The 26,868-nt window shown below is 45.0% G+C and overlaps 1 protein-coding gene across 2 annotated transcripts in view; it reads right to left on the bottom strand.

Moving 5' to 3' along the window:
* MGAT5B (alpha-1,6-mannosylglycoprotein 6-beta-N-acetylglucosaminyltransferase B) overlaps positions 1 to 26,868 on the bottom strand; it is a 218,547-nt gene that overhangs the window by 48,600 nt on the left and 143,079 nt on the right. For both annotated transcript variants that reach the window (XR_010025196.1, XM_063120366.1), the window contains 2 exons: positions 7,220 to 7,351; positions 1,276 to 1,409 (listed from right to left, as the gene is read on the bottom strand). Coding sequence is in view for 1 of the 2 variants with exons in the window: in XM_063120366.1 (XP_062976436.1) it covers positions 1,276 to 1,409; positions 7,220 to 7,351 (266 nt within the window). In the remaining variant the exon portion in view is untranslated. The remainder of the gene's footprint in view (positions 1 to 1,275; positions 1,410 to 7,219; positions 7,352 to 26,868) is intronic.

Below are 26,868 nucleotides of genomic sequence, written 5' to 3'. Positions count from 1 at the left end.
ACCCCTGGGAAATCAACTTTGAGGTGCAGATGTGGCAGAATCTCTAGGCTCCTTTCCATGTCATGGACATAACATAGGGCACAGGCATTTGTTATTTCCTGTCTTCATGACACCTTTGGGGCTCCTTCATCTTCCAGAGCCTTCAGCTATATTCCCCATGTTTAATTTCTATGGTCTTTGAGAATGGCAGAGTGACCATTAATCTGTACAAAAGATGCAGGTTCAACCTGCAATCCAAGCAGGGGTGAAAAAGACATCTGGCCCATAGCAAAGTGATTTTGTGAACTGATCAAGTGGTTGTGTGAGTAACTGACTGCTTAGAAAGTCATCACCGGGCTACTTTCAGAACAAAGAATCTGGGACTTCATCCCAAAGTGGTTCTGCACTCCTGCTTTAGGGAGAGTGCAACCTCCTCCAGAACAGGTTGAACACTACTCAGCTGGGCAGCTTAACAGCACCTCCATCTTGTCTGGATTGAATCTCAGTTTATTGGCCCCCATCCAGTCCATTACTGTACCTAGGCACTGATTCAGAACACCCAGTGCCTCACCTGGGTTTGGTGAAAAGGACAGATAGAGCTGTGTGTCATCTGCCTATTGGTGGCACTTCAGCCCACGTCTCTGGATAACCTCCTGCAGAGGTCTCATGTTGATATTGATTAGCATGGAGAATAAAATAGAGCCCTGTGGCACCCTATGGCATACCTGCCAAAGAATAGAGCAATAATCCTCCAGCACCATTGGACATCCAAGTTGGAGCAGAACCACCATAATACAGTACCTCCAGCATCCAGCCCAGATACCCTTCTCAGTAGGCTGCCATGGTCAATTTATATCCCACCCTTCCTCACAAAGAGCCCAGTTGTCACCTTCATGCTCTGCTCGAGAGGCATCTGGCCTGGCACTGCTGGAGACAGGATGACTGACTAAATGGACCTTTGCCCTGACCCAGTAAGACTCTCATTTCTGTGTCTGACCACTCATGAGAACATAAGAAGAGCCCTGCTTGATCAGACCAAAGGCTTATTTGGGCTAGTATTCTCTTCCCACAGTGGCCAACCAGATGCTCCAATGAGAAACTCACAACAGGGCATGGGTGCAAGATCACCTACACAGTCGTGTTCTTCAGCAACTGGTATACAGAAGCATACTCTCTCCAGTACTAGAGGTACTGGTAATATATAACCATCCTGACTAGTAGCCATTAATTGCCTTATCTTCCATGAAGTGTCATCTCACACCCAATAAACCACCGATAAATGTTGTGAGCACTTACGAAACATTGTCATGAACTGCTTAGGATTCAGGTTCCAGTAGCCCCAGTTTGTCCGGTAGCCATGCAGGGTGGCATATTCCTCATGATTGTATGCAGGTTCAGTCCCAAAAGTGTCAATTACTCGAACACGGCACCTGTGCAAAGAAAAAAGAGGGAAAGCCATGCCGGTTATGGCCTGTGCGGGAACAACAGACAAAATATGAACCGGGGAGTCATTATCTGGGAGGCATTGTGCCACGCACAGTTTGAGTATATCATTTTCTGGGATTCCTGCCTTAAGAAAGATCTGAGGCCCCCTGGGTTCTCCAAGAGGCAGTGACGGACCCCTTCGCTGCAGGGACCAATTACAGGCTGCAGCATCCTTGCTACTGCATGTAGTGGTACCTGCCCTGAACATGACCTCTGGGACAACGTACTGAGACAAAGTCAGCTGTGCCCTGGAGCCTGGACAATAAGAGCTGAGCTGAGAGGCATGTGGGATGCGATTACAAATTGACAACAAGCAGGGGCCTAGACAAAGGTGTCAAAAGGCCTCGCTAGTAATAGTTGAAGGAGATTTAGGCTGAATAGATTCAGCCAAGCAGTAGCTAAGTACTACTGAACACTCAAGCATCCAGCCAAGGGGAATATTCAATAGAACATAAAACCAGCCCATAGAGGTATGTTCAGAGGGTGTGCTTTTTCCAACGTCATGCTAGGGACTAATCATTGTGATATGTGTAAACTTCTTGCCTCTTGATACATAACAAGGGAAAGTAGGAGATGGTGTACAGGCATCTGCATTTCTTCTTCTTTTTCTTCCGATTGAAGCTAACCTTATACCACATTTATTTTGTAAACGCACATCAAAATGGAAACTGGCAGACGGATAGGCTTGTTTTACATTGCAAATATCTGAATGAGCTTCTCTGTTCATCCCCCATCCAAGTGCAATCTCACCACAGATTTTGTTGCATATTTGCTGAAGAAGACATATCCTATGAAATCAACAAAGGAACCATGGGTAGAGGGGGTAGGAGATCATTCTGGCTAGTTACTAGAAGCAATGCCTCTGTCAAAGGGCCATTCCAGACACTTCACCGGTCAGGGGCAAGGAGAGGAGAGGAGAGGAAATAGGGTTTCCTTTCAGACCACGCTTCTGGGACTAGCCAGCTCATGTGATATTCTGCCTGCATATACCAGGAGTAAATGAGGGACTGTGGTCAGGGCTAAACACATACTTTGCATGCAGAAGGTCCCAGGTTTGATCCCCAGCATCTCCAGGTAGGGCTGGAGAAATTCCTGCTTGAAGCCATGGAGAGCCTTTGCTGCCAGTCAGTGTCAGCGATACTGGGTTAGATGAACCCATGGCCTGACTCAGGATCAGGCAGGTTCCTATGGGGCTAGCTTTGCTGCTGAGGGTCTAGCTTGGGGTGGGGATCCCCTTTCTCCTACTAATGATTGATTAAAGGTTAAGGCAAACACAGGTATAACCAACAGAAAAAAAACAGAGATTGTTAGCCATAACTAATGTCGACGGGGTGAAGTTCAGAATGCAAACTCTCCCAGTTTGAAAGGCCTCACCTCACTGCAAGTCAGACCGCGCCCCCATTGAATTCAAGTTCAACTCACAATGGGGCCTGCTCCTACCCCCACTGCTACCAGCCCTCCTTGCTGCTCTTCCATCTCCTCTGCAAGTAAAAATAAAAAAAGCTTACCTTTGAGGAGAAGGAGGCGGCGAGAGGTGGTCACCAGTATGGGGAAGAACTTGTTGGAGATGGGAAAAGCCACAGCAAGCCTCATCAGGGAACTACAAGTCCCTTGCTATCATGGCCTTTCCATGGGGCAGATGAATCCCCATCTCAGGCCACAGATCCCAAAAGGTGTTCTCCACCACCAGGAGAACTGCTTATCCTGCCTGGCACTCCAGAAAGCCATGCTGGCCATTTACCTGCTGCAGCAAGAGAGGCTGGAAAAGCTTTCTGGAGCACCCCCACCCTAGGCTTCTGAGGATCCCTCAGAGTGTGGCATTGGGTATTTAGATTTGCTAGGAAGCCTTGCTGGTCACTCAGAAGAGAGAGCAGTCAGCATGGCTCACCAGAGCACCCGGCCCAAAAGCTTTGCTCTGAGGGGGACCTTCCTCGGAGGGAAACGCTGGCATTTTATACATACAATGTAAATAAAATTATCAGCCCCCCCCTCAACTCTCCTTAATCTGTAACCAACCCAGCAATATGCAATTAATTGGAACATGTTAGAGGTAGAAGAATTAAGTTCATGATAGGAGTGGAAATGAGCAAGAGAGAGAAGGGGGAGAGAAGAACAGAAGGTAAGATGGGGGTGGAGACTGGCAACATGTTCATGAGGCAATGAGTCCCTGAAGCCAAACAAAAACAAAACACACTTAAACCTTTGAATCTGATGGAAGTCCATTACCAAAATTGAAGGGTTGTGAAATTTGAAGAAGTTTGATATATGCAGGTTAGTTTGAACATCTGAGTTGTCGGCTTTCCCCAAGCAGGCACCCTCCAAATGTGTTGGATTCTAACTCCCATCATCCTTTCCCAGGCTGGCTAATGGGATGGTGAGAGTTATAGTCCAACTAGGGATGCATGGGTTTTGTAAAATCCATTCCGTCTGCATTGTCAGGTGCCTTTTGGTCCATTGCCTACTCATTGACAGAATCAGATTTTTTTTCCAGTTTCTCAAATTTGCACAAATTCATATTTGTAAAACTCACGAATCCCCCCAAATGTGCAAATCCCCTCCAAAATGGACATTTTTATGCTTTGGCCTATAAGGGAAATGTGCATTTTCAGCTGGTGTTTTTTTAAAAAACGTATTTTTTCTATGACTAAATTAGCATAAAATTTAGGAAAGAAAAAAAAAAAGATGGTCCCCATGGACATCAGGAAAAACTTCCTGACTGTTAGAGCAGTACGACAATGGAATCAGTTACCTAGGGAGGTTGTGGGCTCTCCCACACTAGAGGCATTCAAGAGGCAGCTGGACAACCATCTGTCATGTATGCTTTAGGGTGGATTCCTGCATTGAACAGGGGGTTGGACTCGATGGCCTTTTAGGCCCCTTTCAACTCTATGATTCTATGTCCATGAAATGCATGTGACTCTGGAAAAGACAGACTTGCTGCAGAATCTGAAGGTCAGATTTGTAGAAATCCGAACTCATTTGATTCCATTGCAGATTTCTCTGACATCCCAAAGTCCATCACACCTTGAGGGCACCAAGTTGGCTGAGTTATGTATTTAAACCTGATTTTATATCCAGTTTCACAAGAGTTCTGTTTTCTCCTTCTGCAGATACTTTCCCCAAGGTCCTGCTAGCCATCCTGAAACTGGCTTGTAACATTAATGGGGGGGAAAAAGAGAAAAACAGAAACACAGCAAGTATCAAGCAAGCCCAGGAATGCCAACTCCTCTCCTCCAACCGAGCTGAACGCAGAGAGAAAATTGATTTATAATAAAAGCAATAACACTGCTTGCCATCTTTCTCCCTCATAAAACTGTGTAAGGTAACGGCAGGGATAGGCAAAAAGAGTAATGAATAGCAGGGCGATCAGTGCTAAATTAAATCACACAATTTTGCTAGGTGCTGATCTGGCAAGAGCTGTTGTGGGTTTTGTCTCTGTGCTGAAGAGGAGGGTCAAAACAGGCACAAAGGCACCCTGGAATGAACTGTCCCCTCCACCAGCCCTTTCTCTCCTCTTGTGATGTTTGCAGAACACACCTGCAGAGGACTGATATATTATTTACTGTTGCTCTCACACGCCCATGTGAAATCCAGCCCCCAAATGACTTTGCATTCTCCACAGAAAGCAATATTATTATTATTTTATTTAAGAGAGAGGTATGTAAGGTTGCTCCTTTGCCTTTGTGAGCACATCCCAGCATGTGGCAGTGGCAGCCAGGAAACAGCATGGAGGCCATTTGCTGGGCAATTTACCAGCTGTCAGAGCCATGGAGATAAACAAGTCAGAGGGAAGTCTAAATCTTGAGGATACGTGGAAATTTAGTGGGCTGCTGGCTTGAAGGATAAGGAAAGGCTAAAAGTTCAAGAGAGTTTCAGTTTCGATTCTATTCAGATTTTGGAATAATTGTCAATAGCTCCATCCTTGAGGGCAGAGATCGAATAGTGCAGTACATTTCTGCTGTTTTGAACAGGCAAGCAAAAAACAAAACCCAGCTATTAAGGGGAAATCCATTTAGATAAAATCTTTGTAATGCCTACCTTTGATATGGTCAAGTACTGTGCACAGCCATAATTTCAAAGGGATAGAAAAAGAATGGAACTGATGCTGAAAAGGTCAACTTGAAAGACTCAGGATATTGTATGCTGCCCACCCACTCCGCCGGATTGGTTAAAAGCATAAGGACATTTTGACTTATTAAAGCACTGATAAGTGAACCTCACCATGAATTGTTTAGAATTATTATTATTATCATCATCATCATCATCATCATCATCATCATCATTATTTCCTGCCTTTTTCCCAATACTGGGACTCAAGGCGGCTTTACAAATTAAAACATGTACAGTTAAAAACAAATAGAGATATACAAAAATTAAAAATATAATTAAACATGGTACAATATTAAAATATTTAAAACTTTTAAAATATTTTAAATACGAATAATTTTTAAAAATCCAATATATAAACAACAGAGGTCAAAACAATCAACAGAGGTCAAAACTACTCCCCAAAGGCCTGCCAAACCAGAAATTTTTTAGCCTGCCTTGGAAAACACACCAAAGAGGGAGCCAGTCTAGTTTCCCTGGGAAGAGGCCTGGGGCAGCCACTGAGAAGGCCCTCTCCGGAATTCCCACCAGGCGTGCCTGTGATGGAGGTGGAACCAAGAGAAAGGCCTCCCCTGACGATCTCAGAGGACAGGCAGCCTCATAAGGGAGAATATGGTCTTCCAGTTAACCTGGACCTGAGCCGTATAGGGCTTTATAAGTCATAACCAGCACTTCGAATTATGCCCGGAAACAGAACAGAAGCCAGTAAAGCTGTTTTAACAGGGGAGTTGTGTGGTCCCTGTAGAAATTAAAGATGTTGGTTTCTTATGGTGGTGTAGCTGTGCTGTGGCCACTGGGAAAGGACCAGAGAAATTGGAGAGAGACAGGGTGGGACAAATGGAGAAGGCTCTTCCCACTTGCCTGCAACCAAGGACAGTTAGGCTGGTGAATACAAGTGAGAGGGCCTTCACAGTGAAAGCTCTGAAGACCCACCTGCTTTCTCTGGCCCTCCGTTTAGTTGGTGCTATAGGCTTTTATTGGTAAGTTTCATTTTTATGGATTTTAATTGGCAATCTCTGTTTTTATGGATTTTATTGAAACATGTACATCAGTCCTCACCCTTGAAGATCCTAGGTAGGAGCCATTTATAAAAAATAAAAATGAATCCCCTTTATTTTGATGCCCTTCCAAGCAGACAAGAGTTTGACAAATATATTCAAGTACTATCAGAACTGGTCCTGGGCTGAGCCTCAAGCTTTACGGGACCCCATCCAAATCATTCTCCCCAGGAGAAAACAGCTTGGAAGATGACGATTTTGAACAGGCCGGGAAAGGATTAAGCAGCCATCTCAGTCTCTAAGGCTGTTTTGCATTAAAAACCCAATGGGGGAAAGAATCACTCAGCCGAACATCACCTGTATACTTGGAGCCTGGAGTGCACATAGAACAATGAAGGGGTGGGTGGGGATGATGGCTAGAACAATACCAGAGAGATGGTAAAGAAGGACTCCGGTGTACTGCAGAGCTGGGCTGGGTGTGTTTCATGTCTGGAACAGGAAGGTTTGCTACACTTGGTAAGGCAGGGGCCAAGATGGAGTGAATAAAATTGCACGCCAATTCCGTCACTGCCATTTCCATTAACAGCCTTTTAAAAAGATACGAAAGAAGGAAAGAAAAACAACAGCAGCAGCAACCCAATATTTCTTACCTGTATTTTTTAAAGGAGAGGCCCATGTGTTGCTTCATTTGCTGCAGCCCGTGGTAGTCTGTGTAAATGAGGTCAAAGGGCAAAGGGACCGTCAAGGGGCAATTGCCCCGGCCAGGAGGTACTCCTAAGTTACTGGAAAGAACAAGAAAGAGGCGATCAGTCTTGAAGGGCAAAGGGAGGGAAGGGTGACCGTGTGTTCCACACCATTGCTGTGGGGGAAACTGAGTGGGGAACAGTTTGCAGAAAAGAAACAGAGAATAATTAAAAAGCAGCAGCTCCAAGGAAAGAACAAAGGATTCCTCCCAACACACACACACACACACACACACACACACACACACACACACACACAATGTTGACAGTTTAATACATGTTTACTCAGTAGTACACATTATACAGACCAGGGTGTTAAACCTCTTTCAGTTTGAGGGACAAATTCAGTTTTGGTAGGGTGACCATGTGGAAAGGAGGACTGGGCTCCTGTATCTTTAACAGGGAATTTCTTCACGTGTCATCTGTATGCATGCAGCACCTGGTGTAATTCCCTCTTAATCACAACAGTTAAAGCTGCAGAAACTATACTAGAGTGACCAGATACAAAAGAGGGCAGGGCTCCTGTAGCTTTAACTGTTGTGATGAAGAGGGAATTTCACCAGGTGCTGCATGCACGCTTTCCCCTCTCCTTTCCCATTGCCCACTGCTCCTTCATGTTCCCCATGAAACAGGCCTCACACAGTACCTCCCAACTCACTACTTTCTGCCTCTTCTTTCTTCCTGTCTGCCCTCATCCCCACTTCTGTCCTTTACAGCCAAATCAGAAGCCCCTGATAGTCACATGAGGGGTAGTGATGGATGTTCTCCTGTAGTCACATCCTGCTGCTGTCAGCCAAGATTGACAACCAATACAAAATGGCGGAGCCACCTCTCCTTCTCCTCTTCCTCCTCCCATGGTCTCCCTTTGGCTTATGAGACAATTACTTGTTTATTTATATATTCAGGTGTACATAGCCCACCCTATCCATAAGCTGAAGGTGGAGGAAGATATACAATCATTGCTCCCCACCCCCCACCCAGGGACCCTAACCCAACTCATGCAAGAGGTAATGAAAAATAGAAGCAAAGTGCCTCATTTATCATTTTGGAAAGACAATCTTATTTAATGTACAGCATTACATTATCTGAAATGCTTATTTTGATGTACTATTGTCTTGACCTTGCTTCTTCTCACCAAGTGTCAGAAACATTCTCCTGATTTGTTGTTTTCTACTTTGGTGTGTAAAATCTGTTGTTGTTGTTTTTACTTTTTTAAAAAGAGAAATAAAATCCTCCTTTTATTCCAGCTGCCTCATCCCTATCATACTGTAGATGTACATGCCAAGCCAGGGAAGAGTAAGAAAAAGAAGAATGAGAATCCTCAAATAACATCCAGATAGAGTGCTGGCCTGAGGTTTTGAAGGCTCTTGGTGAAGAGGTCCACTAACCTTTCACCCTTTCCCTCGGAATCAATCCCCACCAACAGCTCTGGAGGAAGGACAAGCACATGAGCAGGTAGAAGCTGCTCCCTCTCACTCCTATTACTACACACCAAGAGAGGGCAGGAGAGTAATGGCCTCGAGGAGCAGCAGCATTTTCATGCTCAACACTGGTGGCCCCTGCTGAGATATGGGCCCTTGCGAGTTCCTGATGATGCTGACCCCTGGCCCGGAACAGGCAGTATCACTGGGCTTGTCCATTGTGAAAGGGTGAGTGTGTGGAGGGGGGTGAGTTAAGGGAGGTGCATTTCATCCTCTCCACCTCAACCTCCACATTTAACCTTAGCTCAGGGTCAAGTGGTCAAGCTCTTCCCAGTGCAACCGTTCCGCTGATACAAAGAAACGCTGGGAAGAAAACTAAGGAAGAACCTCACAGCATTCTGAAACAAGCAAGAAGAAGAACCCAAGGATTTTCAATTTATGGCGACTTAGCTGAGGATAAGTGCTTGCAGCTGCTTCATTGCTCTTGTCACAAAGAATATCAGCTCCAGCAACCTGTAGAACAGAAAAGGCTGACAGTGGCTAGGAGAGGCTGCGGTTTTATCACTTGTAATTTAAGTTCACTTTTATGGGCAATTTTACGCTAAGTGGCTGGCCGGGAAGATGACATGAACAGAAATTCTCTTGTGTCTGACAGCCACCTTAAAAAAAAAAACCAAATAAAATGAAGCAATGCAGAAGGTTTTTTAGATGCCCATTATGGAGTAACAGGTCAGCCTGTGAGAGCTTTTCTAGTGCTTTGTAAGTATCTGGTAAATACTAGCAGTTCAGCACTAAAGAGTTAAGGTGCAGAATCAAAGAAGAAAGGGCTCCGTATAACCAGATCTTCAACTCAGAGCAGCTTTAAGCGGACTTGGGGAGTGGGAGAGGGGAAGGAAAGAGGAGCACAAGCATTGCACAAGCAAACCCCATATTGTGACCCACAGGCAGAAGGGGAAGCTCCACAAATTCTCTTGCATGTATCTGTTGGACGTACCATAGCACTGATGGCAGTGGCAGGATGGGACTGAGGAGATGGGATGCAGCAATGAGAGAGGCCAAAGGAGTGAATGGATCCTCAACTCTTCCCTGTACAGTGTAAAAGAATCTCAAGCAAATTTTGCCACAGGAAGGGCTGAACTCCCTGCAAATGCTTTAAGGTGGAATCCTGCATTGAGCAGGGGGTTGGACTCAATGGCCTTATAGGCCCCTTCCAACTCTACTATTCTATGATTCTAGATAGAGGTGGAAAACGCCTGAGTCCTTTGCATGCAATTCGCAATGATTGCACAGTATAACGCTGATGTGATAAAGCTCAAAGAATTATCCCCATTGACGCTGGAACTTTAAAGGGCATGTACTGTCAACAGTAGCCTACAGGTGGCAGTAGAGTGTTATCAGCCATTTAAGGACTTTATATCCTTATCTATCTTATCTCCAGTTATAAGTGGGAAATCTCTATATTCAGTTGTTCAGGAAAGAGGTCATAACCAAAAGCTGAATTTGGGGAATATTCAATAGACAAGGAATATTCAATAGACAAGGAATGATCTTATAGTTCTGCTGACTCAAGTCAGCAGAACTATAAGAAAAAGGCACAATGGTTGTTGTGAAGGTACTGGGATAGGAGCATTCATGAGAGTGCAAAGTGTATGTGTGTATCTGGATTCTGAATGAGTATCTTGCAATAGGTCATCAGAGATTTTAAAACTGACCCTAATGCAATAACTCATCAGAGATTTTATAAACTAGATTTATCACTTGACTGCTTTATCACAATGTCATTGAAATGCTCAAAAGAGCTGCTGCTGGATCAGCCAGGAGGAAAGTGACTACTGGTGGTGATAATGATCATTTAGACCTTTCTACATCTGAAGCAAAAAAAGAGAGAGAATGAAGCCTGAAGCAAAGAAAAAGAAGTAAGCCCATATGCATCAGTTGCTGGGGAACATGGGTGGGAGGGTGCTGTTGCACCATGTCCTGCTTTGTTGGTCCCTGGCCAATGGCTGGTTGGCCACTGTGTGAACAGAGTGCTGGACTAGGTGGACCCTTGGTCTGATCCAGCAGGGCTCTTCTTTTGTTCTTTTGTTCTTTGTGCTTGTTATTTTAAATGACCTCTTTGGAAGTGCCAAAGGGGTCATTTACTAGGAAGCTTGTTTCCTAGTAAGCCCTGGAAGATGGTCTGTTTCTTTTTCTTTGATCAGGCACCTTGGGACTTCCAACGGGATGAGCTACATACTAAATTGGACCGAAGCCTTATAGCAGGATGGGCAGGTGAATTGTGGACCGAAGCATGAGATACAGAAAGATTCACTTCAAGATTCACTACAGATAACTTCTCCACTCATTTGTTTGAGAATGTTAATGACTTTTATCCTTGCTGGGCCCTTACAATTTAGATGATAAACCTGGGGCCATTTGCTTTGCGGGGATGGGGGTGGGGTATCTGCATACAGCATAGGAAGGTAGCAAGATGGTAGTGCTCTCTCCCTCTCCCCCTCCCTCCCTTCCTCCCTCCCTTCCTGTGTGTGTGTGTTACACACACACACAGAGAGAGAGAGATGCATAAAACTGATAGCAGGGTCTCAGCTGAATAACGTAGACATGAACCACTGTGTATACACATTACAGGCATCAGGTTCTATTGCTTGTGGAGAGTACAATTTTGTTACAAAGACCTGCAGTTCATTCATTCATTCTGGGGGGGAAAAGTCCTACTGGGCTGTAGCGACAGTAGATGCAATTCAAGATTGCGCAGGGGAAGACAGGAAGGTTAGCACTATCAAAGAGAAGTGTGATAACATTTATCTCTGTGTTTCCAGGAGTGCAAGGGTAATCGGCTGGTAGCTCCGTGACCTACAAGGGAAAGAAATTTCAGCCACTTGGGGTTTCGAAATACACAGAGGATAACTAAACGTTGGAATCACAGAAGGTCAGCTTGCATTCCTTCTTCTTCTCGACAGTGAAAAAAAGCTACAGTCATGCAACTCAAGCTACAGTGCAAGCTTGCATTATGCAGCCACTGAAATAGGCAGCCTCTTTCAACCTGAGCACCAATTTCAATTTCAGAAAATCTCTCGGGAGCCACATTTGAGTGATGGCTGGGGTCAAAGGCCAAATGGGGCAGAGCCAAAACTACACCCACCCATCCTGTAGCATATTGTAGCCTAAGGGAGCAATCCTATCTCCCCCCAGACATAGGATTGTTCAGTTTCTTGGCTCCAAGGTTGGAAACAGGGCTCTGACCTCAGAAGCTAGAAACCACCCCCTCCCTGTCATAGCCAGTAGAGTTCTGGTTACATCTCCATGTTCAGAAGTGAAGCAAGAAGACAGGAAAAGGGGGCATTTCTGGGGGCAGGGAGGGGAGGAGACTAGGGCAGCAGCCATATGACATTTCCTATGGCTGCCCCAGCCTCCTTCCCTCCTCCTCCTCCTAAGTGCTGCTAGATGAGCAAAATTGCCCATCTAGCAGAAATGCAGGGTGTCTGGAGAGTGGAGGCGAAGATCGCCTCTGCGCTCCAGCCACCCTGCATTGGATACTTGGCAGCCTTCAACTTTGGAGGCCACTGACTATCTTTATAGGACTCCACCCTAATGCTCTTGGTGACATTTACTAAACCTTTGGAGACGATTTCAACTATTTTTGTAAACTGCCCAGAGAGCTTCAGCTACTGGGCGGTATAAAAATGCAATAAATAAATAAATAAATATTTTTCTTAGAATGAAGAAAAATTGCCCAAAAGCCAAATAATTGGTGGTTGGGGAAAAGGGACCAGGTCATCTGGGGAATCCCAGAGTGCTGGACTGAGACCCCAGAATGGTTACTAGCCCTGATGGCTATGTGCTACCTCCAGTATCAGAGTTAGTAAACCTATGTACACCAGTTGCTGGGGGACATGGGTGGGAGGGTGCTGTTCTACTGTTTGTTGGTTCCTGATCAAGAGATGATTGGCCACTATGGTAACAGAGTGCTGGACTAGATGGACCCTTGGTCTGATCCAGCAGGGTTCTTCTTATGTTCTTAAGAGCCAGATTTGGCCTCCTGGCCTGAGGTCCCCATCCTTGTGTTATGGGATGGGGGGTGAGTGTGAAATGTATTGTCATCTCCACACTTATTTTGCCCCAATACTTATTTATTCCAGCACCTGCAACTTGGTATGGTCCCATAGATATAATGACAGGATTCTTCCTGAATGTACATCATGATCTTGCTATGTAGTATTTGGCAAGGCATCCTCTCTCAAAGCATCAGTTCCTCTCCTCGCAAATAAGTTTTCTGACTGGTCTGATATTATTAGGAAGCATTGCCAGTTGCCCTTTAATAAAATGTGAAAATAATAGTGACCCACTTTACAAGGTTGTGAGGATGAATAAGACGAAGCTCATAAAGCACTTTGCAAATTAAAGGTATGAGATAAATGAATGAATGGACCAAATGATTGATAGCCTGATGGAAAAATGGGGGTTCTTTCAAATAAGAACATAAGAAGAGCCCTGCTGGATCAGACTGAGGGTCCATCTAGTCCAGCACTCTGTTCACACAGTGGCCTTCCGGCTGTTGGCCAGGGACCATCTGGCCAACAATTGCAGATCTTAATATCCATCTGGGGGGATCTGCACGTCGTTCTCAGGGCGCTTCCATCCACCCCTAGTGCGCCCCGAAAATGATCGTGTAACTTGCCTGTAAAAGAGCCGAGGAAGAAGCGTCCTTGCCGCCGCCGCCACCCAACTCCCTCCTCGCCGGCTGGGACAGAGAGCTCGGGGGAAGAAGGCGGGGTGGAGAGCTTCTTCTGCTCTCCACCCCGCCTTCTTCTGCCGAGCTCTCCGAGCCGGCTGGCGAGGAGGGAGTTGGGTGGCAGCAAGGACGCTTCTTCCTCGGCTCTTTTACAGGCGAGTTACACGATCGTTTTCGGGGTGCACTGGGGGCGGATGGAAGCGCCCTGAGAACGACGTGCAGATTCCCCCCTGTTTTGCAGTTCTTAATTTGGACAGTGTCATCTGGTTGCAGTATTTATAGGAATGCACTGTGCCGCAATTCATATTGCAGGAATTACTCAAGAAAGATAAAGGTACAGTCTTGAGATAGAGTTTCCGTTCCATAACGGTGCATACAAATTATGGTCTGCATCACAATATGTGCTTTTCTCACAAAAGCAAAGGCCAACTCATCAGCTGGTGTGAAATCAGCATCACTTCCATACCTTGGATGGAGCTCTGTTGATTGAACCACGCCATTGGGCAATCTGGCCCCATGAGTCTTTTCGAGACGAAAGCTCTGCATTCACTAGCAGTCCCTTTATCTTTCACATCAGCTAATACAGTCTTACTTGACTACTGATCTCAGTGCAGCCGGCACCTTCACGTTTCTTTTCGGCAGTCTCCTGCTTCTTTAAGCATTCTCCATTCAAGCTTTCATCACCTGCCAGTTAAGTCAACTAATTTTTGACTAAACCCAATTTCACTCATGGTTGGAGTGAAATCTTGGTAATTTTTCCTCATGCCATGTACTATTAATGGTGCTTGAAATTATGCAAATAAAAATTGAATACAAACGCTTCCTTCGCCGAGAGCTTAACAGATTTGCTTAGGGCAGAAACGATCTTTGCATCCAGGACCAGCCGCCTCTGAAAACTTAATCTTAAAAAATGAAGAATTAACTAGTAAAATCTGCCTTTGATTCAATTCCCATGAATCCCCTTTCCCACAGACGCTACAACCCTCTTACGAGGATATCATTAATTAAGATTGCTCTGGATCGTGCTACAACAAAGCAGACAAGCAGGCGAGAGTCTGCACAATGAGGCTGGGTTGCGTTTATTAAATAAGAGCCAACATGAGTGATGGCTGACATTGTTTCCCCTTTAATTAAGCCAGTTAGAGTCATCCTGTTCACCTATACAGCAAAGCATTGGTTTTGGACATCTGTCCTGAACAGCTGCACGCCTACCAGAATAAATTTGTGGCAGGCTTTTCTCCCACTCTTTCTCCCCTTATAGGTAATTTAACCAACCTGGGGACCCATTTAGAAGCCGATATGACAGATTCAGATTACAGTGGGTTATCTTCACATCCCATTGACCTATTTCCAAATTAACTCGAGTTTTGCTTCCAAGTTATTGGTCCCCGAGCTGAAAAGTCCAGCACACAATTGATCTTCGGGGACCTCTGCTTTCTTACAGAGGACAGACCAATATACGAAGATCAGCATTAATTGCATCCCTGCTGCTAGCCCTCTTAACTATCAGTTATGATAACTCTGGAAAGGAGAGGAAGAAAAGACTTCATACATTGATGACACAGAGTATCTATTTAAAAAATGCATTGGGGTAGGTCATTTCAAGTCTTCCCATGAAAACTGGAGCAAGTCTCACAAATTCAACTCCTCTGACTTCCTATTTGTCTTGTCCTTCATTTAATCTTATTTGTTTCTTCTTATGGTCCATTCAGTATAGTATTTTAACCCTAGTTACCAGATTCGTCACTGCTTTCTGGGCTTCCTCAAGGGACCAACAGTGCAAGTTGAAGCACCAACAATGAAGAGTGGGGGCACCCATTCAAGAAATCTCCTTTTCTACTTTTTTTTTTGGGGGGGGGAAGCAGAATTGTGTGATTTGGGTCTCTTTCTATTGGTCCCTGATGTCAAACTCATTCTTGTATGAAGTCATGTGCGAGATGGATGGGAGGAGAAAGCACTTCCTGCTCCACCATGGAAAGAGGAGAGCTGCAGAAACCACTACGCAGAACCAGGGCACATTGATCATTCCTTCCTGGGAAGTGCAGAGGTGTGCAAGCCATCACTAGGGATGCAAGGTGGGGGAGAGGCATTGATTGCACAGACCGTGGTGGCTCTTCTGTCAACTGGAATGATGGTTGCAGGTATAAGGAGATCTTTCTTCCCTGAAGCATGTTTGAAACAGCTTGACACTTTGCAAAACCTAGCATATTCAGAAATCATTGTCTGTGAACCCCAGGGATAAGTCATCTCTGGCAGAGATGGATTGTATTACTGCATCCCAAGTGTGGAATGAAATCTGCAAAAAAAGGTGGAGGTGGGGGACTAAAACAGTCCTTCGGTGTGGCAGTGGAATTTTAATAAAGGGCTTCTACCTCAACTACCTTCGGTGCATGTTTGATTCACTCTGAATGACTGCTTTGCTGCTCTGCTTCTGTTCCCCCTGATGTGGACCCATTTCAGATGTACACAGGTGTCAAATGATGACTGATGACAGTGCAAAGGATACTCTCTGCATCTAAGCTCACACAACTGTCTATTTAAAATATGAGGCAATTATATAATGAGGCTCTAACTAACATTTATAAGTAGAGATCTTTTTCCCCCACTGCAAAGAACCCAATTAAGTAATCCTCGTTTGGTAACAAAATAAACATATACAAGAAAGGAAAATTTAACAGCTCACTGATTCCTACTGATTCCTATTCTAAGAGAATCTCACCCCAAAGAGCAAAAGTTTGTCCCTTTCAGAATTTACAATGGCGTAAAGCTGTACATCTCCATCCCTCATGCAAGAGCAGTCAATGAATCTAATAGGTGATGACTTCCAAAAAAGGAAGTTGTCCCTTTAATTAAAGGTATAGCTTTTACAGTCACCCCAAACTGACAACAACTGGATTTAAACAGGTGTTTTTACAGTTTGGACATATACTACAGAAGGTCTTTTGCCATGGGCATTCTGGACAACAGACAACTGCAACTGCCACAGGTGAAAGAGCCATGCAAGCTACTGCAGTGTTCCTCCACTGGGAATCATATTACTATTGTCTGCCTGCACAGGCCAGACTAGATGTGACTGCAGCAGATGCTAGCTTTTTTCTACATTTCTGCCCCATTCACATCTGTGGGGGACACGGAGAAGGTCTTGCTTGAACAATAAGAGACCACACAGGAGAGGGTAGCTGAACATTTCTCCTTCCTTGCCTTACCTCCGCTGCCATCAGTCCATGGATCTAGGCACCCTCCTCAGGGCTGGGAAGGGACAAAAGTACCTGGAGCAATGGAGTGAGGTGAAGTGGGGCGAGGTAAGGGAGGGCCCCACATGCTCCCTTTGCACACTCTCAACATGTGAACACGCCAGAGGCATGAATGGTCAACCTGTCACTTCTAACTCGGCCTCAAGGTCAAGCTAGATGTGATGTTAAACATTGTTTTCGAATCCCGTGCTTGGACTCTCCTCTTTTTTAAAACTAACAACAGCCAGGGAGGGACCTGATCCAACTCAAGACCCTGGCATAGGGGAAGGGGAGGCTCCCTATGTCAGTTTCCAATACTCTCCTCCCACTGGAGCTGCTACTCTGGGAAGGGGGTTGATGTTGTATTTTTATCTTGCAAGAAAACGGTGTGTGAAAAGGATTAGCCGCCCTATGCCATGGCTCCAGGCTGCATTGGAGGGCATGCAAAAGGTGATACTTTAAAGTACTTTTAAAAAAGAAGAGAATCCCAACCATGAGATTCAAAGATGTGTTTAATGGCATGTCTAATTTGAACCTTAGAGCTAAACTAGGTGATACGCTAAGCACATAGGGTCTAGCAGATCCTATTTATCTATATATTATTTATTTATTACTTATTTACATTATTTATATAATGCTTCCCATTCAAAATTTTGGAGCAGTGTACAAGATGAAAGAAATTAAAAACACATTAAAATAGATTTTTAATTATTTATTTTACTTCAGTGTAATGGTAAGAATATAAGAAGTGCCATGCTGGATCAGACCAAGGGCCCATCTAGTCCAGCACTCTGTTCACACAGTGTCCAATCAGCTGTCGGCCAGTGACCAACAAAACAGGACACAGTGCAACAGCACCCTGCCACCCATGTTCCCCAGCAACTGGTGAATATAAGCTTAGTGCCTCGGATACTGGAGGTAGCACATAGCCATCAGGGCTAGTAGCCATTGATAGCCTTTGGCTCCAGGAATTTATCCAACCCCCTTTTAAAGCCATCCAAATTGGTGTCCATCACTGCAACTTATGGAAGTAAATTCCATAGTTTAACTATGCGCTATGTGAAGAAGTACTTCCTTTTATCGGTCCTGAATCTTGCACCAATCAGCTTCATGGGACAACCCTGGGTCTCAATCTGCATGCATGGGTAGGAGGTTAAACCTCCCCACATAGCTGTGTCCCCCCAAAATATGTGTGTATGTGTCCCCAGTATGGGTGTTTAAGAAAGAAAAAACCCTCCATTGGCACCATTACTTTGTTCAACCCCCACATTGGGGGGGGGGGATTTAAGAGGGAAGTGGCTGGGTGGGAAAATTTAACACACACCCCTGCTGTGCATGGTGATCCCAATCAGGGATAGGTCCTGTCTGCTTACGCTAGCATTAAAAACAGTTTAGAGTAGTAGAAAAGGACAGCTATTCAGCACCAACAGCCTTTGGACAGCTCCTCAGAGAGAAATCGAATCCAGGCCTTCACAACCACAGTAGTCAAAGGGGGCAGGAGACACCCCTTTCCCCCTGCCCCAAATATAGGTATGAGGAGGTGCTTGTGAGGAACCAGAACCAATAGAATCTCCCTCCTTTGGGGTCAGAGGCGGAGGTGCTGCTTGCTGCTCCACCCTTTCTCTGTGCCCAACTGCAGGCCTGAGCAAATTGCACCCATCAACGTCGGGGCCAACCCCTATTTTCGAACAGTGTGCATCCTGCCGAATCTCTTTTTCTGGCTCTTTCAAAGGTGATTTACCAAGGGGAGAAGGAAAGAAGAGAGGGATTCTGCCACTCCCTGTCTAAATGGCTACACATCTATGCAGAGTTTCCCACACCCTGGGGAGCCATTTAAAGCAGTCCGACGGCTACAGCCAGTGCTATTAAATCAAAACAATAAATGCCACTGGGGCTGGAGAAAAGAGTCAAGGACCCATGGGGACTGTCACAGGATCATTGGAATGCAACGGCAGAGGAGGGACGCAAATTTCAGCTAGTCTTGTACCTCCTGCATGCTGTCAGGACTCTTCACACCCAAAGGCGTCTGACACATGATACTATATGGCAGTCCATGATCATCCAAATTTGAGTATGTCACAAGCAAAGGGCAGAGGAATGGCAGCAGACTGCACTCAAGGGGCAATACAGTTGGAAATTTGTTTCATAAAATGAACACGAGCAGTTCTCCATGCAGTGGAGAAGCACAAAACATGGACTCACAAAACACAGATGGTGGACTATGTGCCAGTTAAGCTATGGAGCTTAAGCAAGAGTTACCTTAAGCTTTACTGTTTTCCAGTGTGTAAATATTCTGTCTGTGCTATAGTGTTTCAGTTACTACTATACATTTTGCCAAAGCCAAGAAGGAAATCATGTCTTACACCTTTGTACATTTTGTTAAAAAGAAAAGAAAAATCTGAAATCCCTGATATACTGTATATCCTCCATTTAATAACCCAGGATAGAAAGGGACAATTCACTCACTCACACACACACACACACACATGAAATACACCCAAATATTACCTGACATGATGACATAGAGAGAGAATATAGTGTGTGAATCAGTAGGTAACAGATCTGGCCAATAACAACTCCCATTAGCTTCAGACATTCTTGGAGGAAACTGATTATCTGGACCCATTTCAGTCTGCTTTCAGACCAGGGCACGGCACTGAAACAGCCTTGGTTGCTCCTACTCTGGGTGAAAGACAGGGGGAGTACTATCCTGTTGATCTTCCTCGATCTCGGCGGCTTTTCATACCGTTGATCATGGTATCTTACTGGATCGGCTCTGTGAGATGGGAGTAGGTGGCACTGTGTTACAGTGGTCCTGCTCCTACATTACAGGGCTGATTGCAGAGAGTAGAACTGTGGGGATTCCTTTTCCACCCATGGCTGTTGAGCTGTGGGGTGCCACAGGGATTTATTCTATTCCCCATGCTGTTTAACATCTATATGAAGCTGCTGGGTGAGGTCATTAAGTGTTTCAGGGTTGGGTGCCATCAGTATGTTGATGATACTCAGCTCTATTTCTCCACGTCACTGGAGTCAGCTGGAGTGGTGAAAGTGCTGGACCAGTTCCTGGAGGCTGTAATGGGCTGGATGAGGGCTAATAAATTGAAGCTGGATCTTGATAAGACGGAAGCTCTGTTGGTTCCCAAGTCTGGAAATTGGGTAAGCAACCTTTTCTGGATGGGGTTGCACTCCCTCTGAAGGAGCGGGTGCATAGTTTGGGAGTATTCCTAGATCCACCTTTGTCACTGGAGGCCCAGGTAGACTCCATGACCTGGAGTACTTGGGGACAGCTTCAGCTGATCTGCCAGCTACAGCCTTTCCTGGACAGGGATAATGTAGCCCCAGTAATACCATATAACACTTGTCTTAAAGGAATTGCACTGGCTGCCAATATGCTTCCAGTCAGAATTCAAAGTGTTGATAATGATGTTTAAAGCCCTAAATGGCTTGGGACCTCGACGCTTGAGGGAGCGCCTCTCCCTATATCTGCCTGCCCAAGACCTGAGATCTGTCAGAGCAGCCCTTCTCTGTGTTCCACCAACATGAGATATATGCTACGATGGGACAAGGGAGAGGGCTTTCTCTGTTGTGGCACCCTGGCTGTGGAATGCCCTCCCCCTGGAGGCCTAACTGGCACCGGCAGTGGCTTTATTTCAGCACCAGGTTTGATAGCTAAATTCACCAGCCTGCACACTGTCTTGTTTTAATTGGATTTTACTGTTTAAAAAATTTCATATTAGTTTTAATATATTAATGGTTTAATTTGTTTTAGAATTGTATGTTTATTTTTCTATTTTTTATATATGATTTTTATCTGTACGCTGCCCTGAGATCTTTGTGATATAGGGAGAGGTATAAATGTTTTAATAATAAAATAAATAGATTAGTATGGCACCAGGAAATAATTCCCACTACTTGCTGTTTCATATATTTGGGTGGGTAGGTGGGTGGAGGGGAAACCAAGCCTGAACCTTTCCAGATGCTCAGGTGTCTCCAGGCAGTAGCCCAAATGAGACACACGCAGCCAATTGTCAATCATTCCTATTTCTCTCTCTCTCTGAAGACATACGAACACCCAGCACACACAATGCAGCTTGCCTTTCCTGCTCTCTCTCTCTCTCTCTCTCTCTCTCTCTATCACTCACACACACACACACACTTTCCTCAATCTCTTTACTTCACTGCCACTTACCAACTTAAAAATTGATCAGCTCTATTACAGAGTGCAATGCAAATGGATTTGTCTGTACATAATAAGCAGACTGGAAGCAATTGCATTTAGGAGGAAATTTGAGTCCTGAGCATTAGCTGTTAATAAAGTTATGTAAATTTCCACCAGCTAAGAATCTTGCTATTAATAAAGAGAGAGAGAAAGAGAGAGAGAGAGAGATGTGGTCCCTTGGTAATATCTCCATTAAGAGTAAACAGGTGTAATTATACCATCAATGCATCTTGAGGTCTTATATTTTCCTGGAAATCACACCATCCTTCATCTATGCCAATTGGGAGGCATTAATTTATTGAGAGGCACTACATTCACAGTAAGACTCATATTCTGTTTCCTCTGTCTCATCTTCTCTTCAGGCTCTTTAAGGTTTATCAACATTTCAAGCTTTCCTCCTGAATGGCTCTGCTATCCTACGGATACCTGATTATTGCTCTAATCTAAATACAGAATTGTACTCTTTGGGTGTTACAGAACCTTTTGTGTGCATAACATCCTGCTAAGTTTCATGCAGAGAACATGAATGGCTTTATGCATGGCCTTAAGCATGGCCACTTTTAACAACTATTTTTTCCAATTATTTTTTAAATCATTTAAAAATTTCAGTATAGGGCTACACTCCAGGGTAATCCAATGATGGCCAGAGTTCGGAGTATGCCTCTGAATACTAGTTGGTGCTGTTGCTCTCATGTCCCATTTGCGGGCTTCTCAGAGGCATCTGGTTGGGATTGTGAGAAACAGGATATTGGTCTACATTGGGCTTTGGCCTGATCCTGCAGGGCTCTTCCAATTTTCTTGAGAGATTTATCCAAATCATCTTATCTGAATTAACTCCGTTTATTGTCTGAATCTGCTGTGCTTCACGTGATTTTTAAAAGAGAATTCAAAAAGTATCCCTAGGTAGTCTGAAAAAGACCAGCCTGCTTATACCCAGTGCATTCCATGGCTGCGATAAACAAGACATCACCTCTGGAGACCAACACACTATATACTAAACCACACCAATCACAATAATGCTTAGCAAATGGCTTGTGCATGTTTTGGGGTGAAGTTTAGTAGGTGCCCCAACAGCACGTCTCCAAACAGTACCCTTCTTGCCATGGGAGCTCTTCAAATCATAGAATCGTTTTTTCTGACAGTGAACGCTCCATACACAGAGAAAAAGTTGGAGCTTGGGTAACAGTGTGAACCATCTCCTCTGTCACCGCAGAGGCTTTCAGTGTGGCCGGTGACACTTCCCCTGGAGAACTCAGGGTCACAATCAGCTACCATGCAGCTCTGCCCAGAAAGGGTAGATTCAGGAGGAGCACAGGGCTGATCTTCCACTTTCTGAAGGCAATCGCACGCAAACGTTCAGCTGATTTTACCGGCTGCAGGATCAGGCAGTTCTCACATGTAAGCACATCTCGCATCTTCTCATCACCAGCAGCTCAACGCGTGAACCGACTCCACTGAAAAGCATTGCACTTTGAGGCGTGATGTGAGAATCTACGAAAATCCTAGCAGTGGTGTTCTATCTGGGATGGCCCATTTATTTATTTATTTACACATGTAAAACTCTGATATTGCAGTCATGGCGTAATGGTGATGAAAGTGTGAACTGGCTCTTAGTGTCATCTCTAACTCCCTTTTCAAAAGACCCAATTTGTTTGCAACATTGTTCCGCTGGTGCACGTGTGTGTGTGTGTGTGTGAGAGAGAGAGAGAGAGAGAGAGTGGAGGGCATTTTGTCCTCCATTGTACAATGCATCATCAGCGCACCCATTTCTGACTGTGAACTCTCCATACACAGCACAAAAGTTAGCAGCGAAGGAGGCTCCTCCCGACCCTAACAGAATTCAGCTTGACACTTGCACTCTCTTTCCCGGGAGCTGCAAATTGCTGCTGATGTTACAACCTTCCTTAGCACGGTTTGCACCAGATAATCATGTACGTTTCACCTCTTGGCTGTCAGGATGCATAAAAGGAAAGCTAACAAGTCCACCAAGAAATGCAAGGGAATGGAAAAACAATGAAGAACACGCATCGACTTTAACTCCAAAAGCCAGGAGGGCAGCCAGATGTTTTGTCCTCACTACACATCACTAACTGAGATCTGGCTTGCTAGACATGCAAAAGGGAGGGAGGAATGCTAACCCTTCCCAAAAGACTTTAAAACCAGGAGTTTATGAAATCCACATAGAAGAAATATACTACATTCAAGTAAGCAATTATGTTCATTGACCAGACTTTCTTGGGCAAATCAAGACACTTCTGCAAATGGCTTGAAGCTGCAGCATTCCAGCAATCAAATCTTCTGGTAAAACTGGACTTTGGGGAGTGGAGGAATCGGCTAGAATTTTGGAAAGCACACACAACCTGGTGGGAATCTACACTGGTGTTATTCTAACGTTTTGAATGGGTTACTGTGACGCACCCTGGGTCTCCAACGTTGTAAATGAGTTCTACTTACCGGTTCAATTTCTTAGTTCCAGCGTGGCTACAGATTCATGTGCCTCGTTCTACCGGTAATTTTCCTCTCCCTTTCTCAGAGCTGCTGGGTTTGCTCCACCCACTTCCTGTTCTCCTTCCTTCGCCCTGTTTGCTATCTTATCTGCTACAGCAGATAAATCACACCAGCTGATTGCACAGTGATACTGTGCAATCACTGACAATTGCATGCAAAGGACTCAGAAGTTTTCCACCTTAGAATCTGCTTTGATTGTGAAGTACTCCCATGCATCCTGCCTTAAAATTTGAATCAAATTGGGTCATCGGTTGATTTTTTATGACTTTTTAAAAAAACATTTCCCCCCTCTTTGCAAAGGAGCTGAGGAGCGCTCAAAGGATCGCTGTAGCTCCCTGCAGGAAAATTAACAAGGGTCCAAAGTCCAAAACTCATGACCAGCGGGGCTTAAATGCGGCTGCTGCTAAAGCTTTTCAATTTGGTCTCCCATCCCAACCCTGACCAGACCCAACCCTGCTTAGCTTCAGCAAAGTGGCTGGCTCCTGTGCATTCAGGCAATTCCCTGGAACTTGTGTTAAGATGTTTTGGGAGTGAGTGAGTTTGTGTGTGCTTATGACTATTGCCCTGCACTGCTGGCTAGGAATGAGGCAGGCAGTGGGCGGAGCAAACCCAGCAGCTCAGAGCAACCCAGAACAACGGAAAGGATTTAACAATGTGCCCTGCAGTAACGTTACAGCTAAACGTAAGTCACGCTAGTATGCCCCGTGATTCAGAGAACCGATACAGAGAATCACGTTAGAAAGGGACACTAGCAACGTTATAAGACTAGTGTAGATCCGGCTCAGGAAAGGAAACCGGCCATAGTTTGTAGTGGAATTCTAATTCTGTAGTGTTGAATAGGCACAAATCCTTCCTTTTGAATGTTAATTTCCTTGACGCAAGGGGAACCTCCACTGCTTGCTCACTGTGTGTGTGTCTTTGGGGGTGGGTGGGGAGATTTTGACCTTCCTTGGGAGTAAGGTAGGATGAGCCTCCATGGCTTGAGCTGGGTCAGCTGGCAGCTTTATGTTGCCCAGTCAATAGGAAGCAAGTGCGGACGCACAGGGTTGCATCCTGTGTTAGTTCTATTTAGAGGAGACCAATCGCAATGAATGAGACTTGAATGACTAGTCTTTGAAATAAAATACCAGTCATGATGGCTTTATATTCCCTACAGTATCGGAGGCAGTCTGCATCTGTATGCCATTTGCTTGGGAACATGGCCAGGAGGGTGCTATTGTGCTCATGTCCCACTTGTGGGCCTCCCTGTGGGCACCTGGTAGTTGGCCACTGCAGGAACAGAATGCTTGACTAGACAGGCCTTTGGCCTGATCAAGCACAGCTCTTCTTATATTCTTATGTTACGTTCTTTGGAAACCTCCGTTCAAAAGGCTACATCGCTCCTTTTCTCTGCCCACGGTCCTGCCTCAAGGCTTTCTAGTGGTAATTAAGTACTTCACACTCCTAAGAGCTACTGGGATGCGTGACTCATCTTTTCTGCTAAGGTCCCTATTAGTTACATCACCAGATGGCCTCGGTCCTAACCATTCTGTAGATGAAATATACAGCAAGTGGAAATTATCTGCAAGGAAAATTCCACCTAGAGCTAGAAAGCAAAGAAAATACAATTAAATTAAAAGTAAAATAAATACATAAAAATGGACTGCTGGCTTCATTGAACGGGAGGCCCTTCTCCTGCCCTTTAAATGTTACAAAAGGAGATGCTTCGTGGCTTTGCTGCATTACACAACCTGAGCGTGCCACAGTAAATTAAGAGAGGAGCAAAAGAAATTATGCGTTTCAGATGCTCTGCATACAGGAAGCCACTTGCAACAGCAGAGTTCACGGCTAGGAGGGTGATTAGAAAAAAAACCGAGTCCAAGTGGGGGAAATGGCAGCAGGTAAATGGCTGTTGAAAGGGAAGAGGGTCTCCTGGTGGTTTCCTGGAGAGCTGACGAAATTCAGGAGGACAGCTAAGTGTCCCAGAGGCACTAGAGAGTAATGCGGAGGTGCAAAGGCCAAATCCCCTCCTACCTATAACTGCTCTATGAGAGGAGGCTTGAGTTGTGCCAGAAAGTATGCAAGAAGGGGCAGCTGCTGCACTTTTGTTTACACAAAATGGAATCCGAATAGGAGACTGGGGCAGTCACGGATCTTGAATGAAGCACTTCGTGCCTTTTTTTTTTTGCTTTCTGCCGCTTTGTGACAAGGGCCCCGTGTGCTAACATCATTATTATACCGCGTGTTTCTCCATCTTCACTCCGCAACATTGCTGACAGGGGAAAGGTATAGTCACACCGGACATTGGGGCTGGGGCCATTGACATGGGTCTCTCTCTAGTAACATTTCACTTTGTTTCTCGTCTCATTGACTTTGGCAGTCAGTGCGTTCCGTTTTGTTTCGGGGTGTGTGTGTTAGAATGGCAAAAAACTAGGGCCGATAAGGAAGCCTGCTATTCAGACTGAATCAGCAAATGTTAAGTACTAATCAGCACAGTCCTGCTGTGATCCTGTTTGCTCTTCCTTGTTCTTAACCCTCATCAGGAGCAATCCCCATTATTTAGGATAATTGCTTTCTGTAGCTCAGTTGGAACTGTAAGTAGCGCTGAGCTAAAGGTGGGGAGGGGAGAGAAATCCTCATGAAGACTTTCATCATGGGAGATCACTGCGGAAGAGACAAAAATGCTTGCCTATTCAACAAGGATTGCCCTGAATAGGCTTTATTTGCCCTCAGATTTCTGATTGGTTATGATAAACCTATGTGACCGGTCCCAACAAGCACTGGTTCCTAATGGTAAACCAACTTTGTTGGCCCTCAGCAGTTATTAAGAATCGTTACATCATCACTTCCCCTATGACAAACCCTGATTAGCTGGGATTAAGGAGAAAGAAAGCCGTAACTATGGGTAGGTGGGAGGATGGGGAGAAATTGGTGCAGAAGTGGCAACAGATGAAGGCAAACAGAGACAGTCAACAAGCATGAAAAAGGCAAATATTTTTAGTGGCAAGGATTAACTTTGGGAAATATTTCATGAACCGTTAAACCACAACTTGCCCCCCCTCATTTAAATGGGCAAACACACAGCCCTAGTTATGAGCAGGTGATGTTATCTGAGAAGCTACTGTGCCCTGTACTGAGAAGAGGAACATCCGTTGTGGCTTTAAACTCATCACATCTCGTTCTTTTTCTTTCTTTTTTTTAGCCACATGAACATTCTGCCAGTTTGCATGAGCTGAATGATAAAGGTGTTGGGTGTGTGGATAGTGTCATTACATAATTTAGTCAATAGGTGGCACTGGACCTGGTGTTCCATCTCTGTTCTTCTTGGAGAGAAACTATTGCCTAGGTTCCTCTATGCCTTCATTGACAGGGAGGATGAAATGCAACATTCCAAACCTCCTGTCTAATTCTGCAAGAGCTAAACACATACCTTCAGTGCCCTTCGGACTGGTTAATAATGT

This window comes from Elgaria multicarinata, chromosome 3, assembly GCF_023053635.1.
Source record: "Elgaria multicarinata webbii isolate HBS135686 ecotype San Diego chromosome 3, rElgMul1.1.pri, whole genome shotgun sequence".
NCBI classification, from domain to species: domain Eukaryota; kingdom Metazoa; phylum Chordata; class Lepidosauria; order Squamata; family Anguidae; genus Elgaria; species Elgaria multicarinata.
Note: the sequence above shows the minus strand (reverse complement) of the source record. Positions and strands in the feature narration are given on the sequence as shown.